The following is a 9,608-nucleotide window of genomic DNA, read 5'->3' as shown; positions in this document are numbered from 1 at the left end:
CTGGCTCTTTCCGATGGGAAGTGATGTGTCTGCGATCACTTCCTCACTTACCGTGTAGTCTTCATTCTCACTGAACGTGGTGGTATTTGATAAAAGGCAGACCTGAAAGCTGCCCCATCTGTCCTCGCAACTTTCTGTTTTGATGGCTGCTGTATGCATCGCTTGACAGGGACGAGGGCCCTTCCAGTGGCTGCAGGACTGGCCCGGGATATTTTGCCCTTCTGTATAAACCCCTTCAAGCACCAGCATCCAGGTAGCCAACCCATCGAACCTGTAACTTCTTAGTTCTTATTTTTTTCAATTCCAGTAATCCTAGTTCACAGTGTTCAGTCTTATAGAAAGTATGTTCATAGTGACATCCATTAATGTTCATTGAGCACTTCCTGTTCCTTTCTAGTGCTCAGTGTCCCTCATCACATTTTATTCTCAAAAAACAGTGCCAGGGGGAGGGTGTAGCTCAGTGGTAGAGCACGTGTCTAGCATGCACGAGGTCCTGGGTTCCATCCCCAGTAACCCCATTAAAAATAATAATAAATAGACCTAACTACCTCCCCCGAGAAGAAAAATTTTTTAAGTGATCCTTTAAAAAAAAAAGAAGCCAGAAATTAAAAATAGAGTAGGTACTGTTGCTGCTCCCATTCTACGAGTAGGGACCCCGAAGTACGGAGGTGTAAGTAGCTTTGCCCACGTCAAGAGTCCCAGCCCCGCTGAGGCCCTGGGAGCCAGCGGCCGCCCGTCCCTCCTACTGCCTTCAGCTAATGGCTCTGGACAAAAGGAAAAGTGCCTGTTGGAAGATGCTGAAAGTAAACAGGCCAGGCAGATTGCGGTAGGGAGTCAGAATGTGGAGAGGCACCTGCACAGGAGCTTCTCAGGCCGTGGGCATTTAGGAAGGAGTCGCTGGGGCCTCTCACGACCATGTGACACCTCAGAGGTGACCCCCATGGGGAGCAGTGCAGTGGTGGCCGTGGTCTCACTGGCAAAACAGAATTTGAGGCAAAGAAAAACATCTTCCCAGGAAGAGGGATACCCCAGAGCTGAGAAAGAATGAGGCATCCCCCTAGTTCTGTGTACAACCCCACATGGTCTCAGGGTCACGAGTGGGACAGGCTCAAGGCAACATGCTAAAGGCTTTGAGAAGTAACAGACTTAACCGGACCCACAGGAGATCAAGACAGACCTTGTCTGAACCTAAGAAAGCAGCATTCTCCAGATAATTTCAGCAGAACCCAGGGGCCCTGCAACCTAACATACATGGCATCCATGGAACAGTCCAAAGTGATCTGATGTACAAGAGATCAGGAGACTGTGGACACACACTCAGGCGAGAACAGACCACCCTTGTCAAGCCTGAGGTGACTGAGATGTTGGAATTGTCACAGAGACTTTAAAGTCATCCTTAGAACTGTCCTCCACGGAGGTAAAGAAAAGCACACTTGTAACAATCAAAACTATATGAATTCTCAGCAGAGAAAGAAACTACCAAAAAAAAATTAGAACTGAAATCAAAAGACAATTCTCTGGAGGGACTCGCTGGCAGTCTTTAGATGGTTAAGGGGAGGAGCCAACAACCCTGGAAGGTAAATCAGTAGGAATTAAACTGTGTGACGTACAGAGAGAAGAAAACCCTGGGGAAAGATGAAGAAGCAGAGTGATGTCCGCAAGATGCTGACTAGGACGTTCCAGGCACCCCACCCCCTCCCCCCAGAAACATCAGGTCAGCTAAGGAGACCAGACACGTACAGCGAACAAGTGAATGTCCAGTCAAGAAAAACATCACACTAAAAATGATAGGGAATTTTGTGGCGTTTTTACTTACTTTTGCCCCACTCACCCCTGCATGGTTAGAGGGAATTGGACTCATTCCCGCCTCCCTCCCTCAGGACGGAAGGAGCAGCAACTTGCTGGCCTGTCCGTGGGCTGCGGACGGGCTGGTCCGCAGTCAGTCTTTCCTGACTCGAAGTTCCGGTGGGAAACATTGGCAAAGTTTGGATCTCAGGCTAGAAGCCCGCGAAGGCGGTGGCTGGCAGTGGGACACGTGAAAAGTGCAAGCTGAATGCCGACCCCGGGATGCACAGAGACTACACGCAGGGAAACACGGCAGGACGTTTGAGGCCCAGAGAAGAAGCCGGAGTGAGTGCCTCCCATCGGACAAGAAGAAGATACCACGGTTCTGATTCTTTTATAACATCTTCGCCTTCTTTGAAAATAGGTTTTTTAATCAAATTGTCATTTACACCACTGAGGACACTTGGGGGGGGAAGTAGACGAAAACATCACTTCATTTGGGCAGAGCTTCCCATCCAGGCGAATGAGTGAGCTGGAGTTCTCTCCCAGGGTCTGTCACCTTCAAAGGAGAGAACACCGTCCAGATAGCAAATCGCACATTTCAACTGTCAGCCTGGCAACAGTGCTTTCTGAATACCTGCTATGTGCAAAGTGCAGACACTATGAATATGAGTGACCAGCAATACGTTCGCAATACTAAAGAAACATAGAAACACCGTCTGTCTGGCATAAGCAGGGGCGGAGTGAGCAGCAGAGATGATTTGCCCAGGAACCAGAGCTTTTAAGTTTGAGTGCCAGCAGCCAACTAATTGCACATCCCCACTGTTAGCACCTGGCCCACGGCCCCGCATCCCTCTCCGCCTCCACACTTGCTCCCCTGGAGGCCAGGGAGCATTCACATCAGATGGTGCCACTCCTCTTTTTAAGACGCTGCAATGGCCTCCCGCTTCTATCCGTGTCAGATCAGGCGGACCAGGTGTAAAGGCCAGGGCCCCACCGTTCGCGCGGTTGTGCTCTCGGCCTCTGGTCCCGCAAGGGGCGGGCTGGTGCTTTCTGGCACTCAGGCAGCACAGAACCCCTACAGCTCGAGTGCTTGCGTCCCTCTCCAAGAATCCCGCTCCAGCCCTGCCAGGTCTCTGCTCGCTGACCTGGACCGGCCCATGGGGAGCCCACACACCTGCTCCTGCCTCCACGCGTTTCTCTCCCAGCGAGGGCTCCACCAGACACTGAGGGTGTGTGACAATGGGGCTCGTGTGCTTTTATACCGAGCAATGCTTGCTTTCACACTCACCGTGAATGTCAAAGGCCACATTAGGTCCTTGTCGAGCTAAGCATAAAGAGGGTTTGTCGTCATCCTGTACCCCTCTGAGTATGCCCTCGTGGGACCACAGTCAAACACCTACCTGACAACTATGGTTGACATTGGAGGCTCGTTAATGTTTCTGCTCCACAAATGGCATTTCTTCCACCCCTGATTTGCACTGTTGTTGACTTTCCTTCTCCACAGGGGCATACTGCTTGGTTTGGGGGTCAGATTAATCTCTTTTGGAAATTGATGTCTTGCTAAGATTCTTTCTAAGCCAGAGAATTCAGAGTTCTCACCTAGTAAGAGGACAAGCATTAGTGCAATTCAAAGTTCCTTTCCATCTTTGCACGGCAAGCGTAGCATGGGATCAGTTTGAGAAAGAACATTCATGCGACTTAACTGTGATTTGGCTCTGCCAGAAATATCACTGAGCAACATTTAGACCTTGGCCTGGTCCTAGGCATCTAGCAGATGCACTGCAGTAAATGAGTGAACGAACAAGCAGATGTGCTGGTACCGCTAGGGCTCCTGAAGGTTCCTTGTGTGATCTGTGCATGATTCTCAAACGAATGGTCAGTAACTGTACAATTATTTTTAATCTTCAGTAATATTAACCACGCTCTGTTTTGACATCACGTCCACTGCTTCACATTGACCTCAACTGGCCCCTAGCCAAACCGCTCATCTGCTGTGAGATAAAGAGCTTATGCCAGAATGTAAGAAAGGAAGGGATGGAGGGTGGGCGGGGAGGAAGGATGGAGGGAAGTAAGGAAGAGGGAGAGAGGGGAAGTCAGTTGAACTCCACAGGGTGTTTAGTGACGTGGCTGAGTCATCTTGTGATGTAAGCTGCTTATCTCTGCCAACTTTGAACAACTTGAGAAAAAAAGCTGGTTTGCAGGCTGCGCTGTGAGCAGCTCTGTAATCCGTTTGGGTGGGTAGAAGAGTGGAGCGCTGTCCCAAACCTGAGGCAGGAAGAGAAGCGAGCCGCAGACTCTGGGCGATCCTGCTTGAGATTAGGAGTTAGATCAGAGCTTGTCCAGCCCCCGTTCCTTCTCAGGCTGAAGGCCTGAAGGTCCCTCCCAGGCAGGGTAGCTGGCAGAGACCCCAAGGAACAAAGAATTGGCTCAGGGAAGCCTAGCTTGGCATTCTGACTGGAAGGTACATAATGACTTTATGATTAGATTGATCCTTGGGGGAGAGGGGAGGGATAACTTAGGAGTGTGGGGTTAGCAGATACAAACTACTACATATAAAATAAATGACAAGCTCCTACTGTAGAGCGCAGGGACCTATACTGAGCAGCTTGTAGCAACCTATAAGGAAAAAGAATATGAGAAAGAATATATTATGTATAACTGATCCACTTTGCTGTACACCAGAGACTAACACGACATTGTAAATCAACTAAACTTCGATTTGAAAAGGAAAGTAAGATGAATGGATTGATCCTTAGAGACCCGAAAGCCCTCCACGTGAGTCAGGAGCAGGCCTGGAACACACGCCGTCTGGGCAGCCGTTTGTCAGCTCAGTGACCGCACAGCGCCCCCCAGGAGCCTCACAGGCACAGGAGCAGGTGGTTCGCTTTGTCGTCAGGATCTCAAACTCGAGCGAACTCGTGGCTGGCTTACGTGTCGGAAACGCTTACCAGAGGTGTTTCCGTGTCCGTGAGCGTCTATGCGGGGAGGCTGAGAAAAAAACCCCAATCAACCTGTAACGGGAATGTCCCTGGGAAATCAAGACCTGCTCCTCCAGCCTCACATAAACGCTCACTGCGCCCTCGACTGTAAAACTGCATTTTAATCACAAAAACACATGGAAAGGCTTACATTGGAATCAATGAACTCAAACGACTTAAAGAAGGTGCACGGAGTGTGAGAAGTTGATGAGCAGAAACCTGGGTGAAACGGAGTGGGGAGACCAGCAGGGGGCGCTCTCGCCCCCGGGGGCAGCCGAGCCCTGCGGAAGACTCAGCCCAGGAAAGACACCGAGTTTACTATAGTTGTTACTCTTGCCCTCCCAACTCCCTTTCCCTCCATAATCGTGTTCTCCTCCCCTTGCCACGGGGAGACCTGCCCGGGGCCTGCTGTGGCTGAGACCCCGAATTGCCATTCTCTGCTGATCCGAATAAACCCATCTCTGCTGGAGAGTATCTGGCCGTCTGTCTGTCTCAAGGCAGCAACGGTCAAAGGGGACGCCTTCCTTCCTCCAGCCTCTGCCTTTCCTCCAGAGGCAGGCACCGTCCTGAATTCGGTGTGTGTCTGTCCAGAACTCTCCCTGTTGCATTTAGAGACATATTTGTATCTACAAGTACACTGTCTTCTTTTGGCACAAATGGAATCATCGTTTCTTATCTTGCATCTTGTTTGTTAAAACTCTGCAGTGTGTTTTGGAGACATTTTAATGTCAGCGTTCTCTTTAATAGTATTCCATGGTATGGATGTATCAGTTTATTTAGCCATTCTGCCACTGAATGATATTAGGCAGTTTTTAGTTTTCCACCATTAGAAAACAGTGATTCAAACGCACACTCTTGTTCATGCCTCTGTGTGCACAGGTGCCAGTCTCTCCAGGGCGCTAACTAGAAGTGGGGTTGCTGAGTTGAAGGACAGGCATGTGTAAAGGAATGTTAAAACATGAACTGTCCTGTTGTCTCCAGTGGAAATGGAGGCATTGTTTTAGGATTTTGTCCTAAGGCCACAGAGTCTGAAAAAAATCCCAGTGGCACCAGATACCCATCTATGAACAATGTGCTTATCTATCTAAAAAAGACTAAACATTCTTTAAGGCACGTGAAGTTTCTTTAGGCGAGTACGATAGCATCTCCCCGCCTCCTGGCAAAGGGAGGTGCTTTAAGAGTTCGAGCTGAGCTGGGCTGTGGCCCCGACACCTGAGGTATCAGTTGCCATAACAGTAAACATATTGTCTCACAGCTCTGGAGGCTCAAGTCCAAAGCCAGGGTGTCGTCAGGGTCGTGCTCCCTCTGAAACCTCTAGGAGGGGGTTCTTCCCTGCCTCTTCCTAGTTTCTCAAGTTTGCTGGGGATCCCCGGTGCTCTTCGGCTTACAGATGCCACGCTCTGCCTCTCCCGTCCCATGGCCATCTCCTCCCTGCGTCTCTGTCTTCTTGGAAGCACCAGTCCCATTGGATTAAGAACCCACCCTGCTCCAGTATGACCTCATCTTCACTTAATTACATCTGCACATCTGTAAGGACCCTATTTCCAAATAAGGCCACATCCCAGGACACTGGGGGTTAGGACTTAGACATCTGCGGTGGGGGTTGGGGATGCAGTTCAGCCCCTAACACCTGGAAAAGTCTCATGGTAAGTGCCTGGGACTACAGCTGCCTGTGGCCACAGAGAAAAGGGGTCAGTGCTGGAAACCAGCTGCACCTTCGCCAGCTGGGTGAAGTCCAGAGGACAGGGTTCACATTTCCTCTGAGCTGTGAGTTCCCCCGAAAGGAGTCAGCTCTGGGTCATCTCGAGTAGGATCTCAAGAGGACTCTGAAAGGGTGAAGCAGCCGTGATTGAACAGGATGGAAGCGTATCATACAGATGCCAGGGAGGGGGCGTCAGCAGGAGGCTGTGCCATTGAGACCCCCCCAGCCACAGAAGCCCCAAAAGAACCCACAGAAATGCCCCGGAGGGAAAAGGTCAGCTTCTGAAAGCGGCCACCCCCGGAGAGCACAGAGGACAGGGGACAGTGCGATATGTCACCAGTCAAGGAGAAGCTTTCCAGTTCCTCCCACCCTCACCCTTGTCAACCTAACAGGAGCCAGCAAGGGAGGGGACAGAGCAAGAAAAAGACACCTGCCCACGGCCAGCCCACTCCAGCTTCTGAGTCTAAATCAGGTTAGTGCGGTGGGGAGCAGAGAAGCTTCAGACTGGGTGGGGGGTTAGAGTTTGGATAGTAGAGTGGACTTTTTTTTATCTGAGTATGCCCAGGACAGCTATAAGATCTGCTTGTAATTGCACCCCAAGTTGATGAGCAAAGATCAGCAGAAGGGACCAAAGGGGGCAGTCATAGAAGAGAAGAAAACTGTGTTCTGCTTGCTTTTTACCAAGTTCAACTCGTTCAATATGCCAGCAGCGTGTATTTTAAATTTTGACAGAGAGAGACTGCCAAACTATCCTCGAAAAAGCCTCCATTGATTAGCAGGGGCTAGATTGTGAGGGTTTCACTTCCCCACGTTCATCATTATGGGTCTCACTCACTGTGACCACTATGACGGCCTGAAAATGTCTCCTTGACTTTCCCGGTGTGTGCTTGGTTACCAGCGTGCTGGGACATCATTCATGCTCACTGATGGTTTGTATTTCATCTTGCGGATTGTCTGTCTGTAACACTGATCTCTTCTATTAGATTACTTATATATTTTTTGATGATTCTTATGTAGTCTTTAGTGTAATCTGGATATTGGGATTGATTCGCAATACTTGGATTCAGGGATTAGGGGTTAACCAGAACACAAATGGCCAAACTTGCCATAATGTTTTAAAAATTGCTACCCCGGTACCCACTTCCTACCCGGGACTTGTGTCTTAATTGCTGCGGCAGCTGCCATTTTGCTAAATTCCTGGGCACACGTGGCTGCCACCTACCTCTGCCCTTCACTTAAGCGTGAACAATTCAGGAGTCAGGCTCCAGCCAACCCTGCAAGTCGGTCCAGTTAGCCACCTCCGGAACTGAATCCAGGAGGGGCCACGCCAAACTGCAAAAAGTGAAGTTGGCTTATGACCCTCTGGGGAATTAGCCAGCGTCTCTCTGGTTGGTGCAATCCTGGCGATAGGAGGAAGGAGCAGTAGGAACTAAAGCCAAAGAATAGACTTCAAAGCCTGACCTTCAACTTGGAAGTTCTCTCACTGATCTTGAAAGTCAGACCTAAAGCTGAAATCGTAAATTGTCTGGCTTGCATCACTGAGTCCCCTGTCTGTCTCCTCACAGGTATACTTTGCCTGAAGAAGATTGGATGGCCTATCTTGGTTCATAAAAGACTAACTTGGACTAAAGGCACAGGAGGAAGCGATGGTGAGGTCAGTGCAGGTGCGTAAGCTCCCCTCCCACTCTGTGCACCTGGGCCCTACAGCATAATCAGAGTGGACGGGCCGTGGGTCCCAAGGACCAACCAGACCTGTGAGACATGAGGAAAGGGGGCGGGGCACCGCCATTCAAAGATTGACACAACAAGTGGGGGAGGGTACAGCTCAGTGGTACAGCACGTGCTTAGCAAGCACGAGGTCCTGGGTTCGATTCCCCAGTAGCTCCATTAAATAAAAATAAATAAGTAAACTTAATAACCTACCCCCCCCCCCAAAAAGACACAGCCATTAGCACCAAGATGTTGGAAGAGTCAGCTCCCAGTAGACCTTGAGCTTCAATACACGCCCACTAAAATACAGTACCTGCTGACCGGCCCTCCCAGGGCGCCAGGACAGCCCCCAGGCTGACCGTAGAGGTCAAAATGTGGGTGAGGGCCCAGCTCCTGGGAATCCCCGAAGTGGCTGGAATAATCCTCCCACTTGTTGGCATGTGAGGTTACTGAGCCCATAAAAGCCACCAGCCCCCACCCCCGTGGCCGCCCTCATTCTCCCTGGCCGCCCCCGTGCTCTGAGGCCGCCACGCTCCCTTCTGTGGAAGACGGCCCGCACTCTGCCTGTGGCGTGTGTATCTCCCAGGCCTTTCTTCCAGGCCTTTCTTCCCTTCTGAGACGCCCGCACTCTGTCCTCGGAGTGCGCATGTCTCTGAATACATCTACTCTCACTCAACCATGGCTCGCCTTGAACTCTTCCCTGCGCGAAGCCAAGGACCCCGACTTGGTGGGGTGCGTCCCAGGGACTCACGACACAACCGTCCTCTCACGCCCCGTTTTTCCTGCATCACCTGCACCGTAAGAATAAATTCGCACTCGTGACTAACGAAGGGGCCATGGTACCACGATCAAGTGTAGGCTGACTGAAGAGCCCACCCCCAGCCCCCACCCCCCTCCGCCGCTCACGTACACTTTTTCTTGTCCTCGTCACTCTTGTAGGAATGTAGCAGCTCCATCAGATGATTTGGAAGCAGCTTGTGGAGGTTAGACAGGCTCTCAAAGGTGTGGCGGAGGACCTCAGGATGGCCGTAGTCCTTCGGGGTCTTAGACTTCTCAAGGAGTGGGAGTTTCAGTTCAATCTGGTTGTTCCTGGCTGTTCCCATGATGGCCCGTTAAGTGACAGAAAAGAGCAGACAGAGGATGGGGAGGGCAGAGTCCCCTGCAGCTGCTCTCCTCCCAGGCTTGCCTTCATCTCCAGGAAGGGACCATGGGTCCTGTTTTCTGGTCTCTGACTGCCTCACATTCTGAGGGTCACAATGGCCCGGATCTCAGCCTGGAACCCTGAGTGTTCATTCCACAGCTTCAAACTAGACGAACTCAGCCCTTCAAAAATATCCCACCGAGTCTTACAGGGACTTTAGGCAGAAGCCCAGGTTTCCTGTCTGGACATGGACAATATCTGAGGAAGACAGAGTGCTTTCCTAAAGGAA

The 9,608-nt window shown here is 50.8% G+C and overlaps 1 protein-coding gene across 1 annotated transcript; it reads right to left on the bottom strand.

Moving 5' to 3' along the window:
- Positions 1–1,419: 1,419 nt before the first annotated feature.
- C20H6orf201 (chromosome 20 C6orf201 homolog) lies at positions 1,420–9,334 on the bottom strand. Its single transcript, XM_032462431.1, has 3 exons — positions 9,089–9,334; positions 3,189–3,387; positions 1,420–2,344 (listed from the first exon to the last, which is right to left on the bottom strand). The coding sequence occupies exons 1-3, from the start codon at positions 9,279–9,281 to the stop codon at positions 2,341–2,343; spliced, it is 396 nt and encodes a 131-aa protein (XP_032318322.1). The 5' UTR covers positions 9,282–9,334; the 3' UTR covers positions 1,420–2,340.
- Between the last annotated feature and the right edge of the window lie 274 nt (positions 9,335–9,608).

The sequence above is a fragment of the Camelus ferus genome, chromosome 20, assembly GCF_009834535.1.
Source record: "Camelus ferus isolate YT-003-E chromosome 20, BCGSAC_Cfer_1.0, whole genome shotgun sequence".
In the NCBI taxonomy this organism is placed as follows: Eukaryota; Metazoa; Chordata; class Mammalia; order Artiodactyla; family Camelidae; genus Camelus; species Camelus ferus.
This window is presented reverse-complemented; position numbering and strand designations above follow the sequence as displayed.

Bases quoted from the DNA above. Each gene is read 5' to 3' on its own strand.
- C20H6orf201 (XM_032462431.1), bottom strand. From the start codon at position 9,281: ATGGGAACAGCCAGGAACAACCAGATTGAACTGAAACTCCCACTCCTT. The intron at 3,388-9,088 runs GTACGTGAGCGG...TCCTCTTACTAG, and splicing joins TGACGAGGACAAGAAAAAGT to GTGAGAACTCTGAATTCTCT.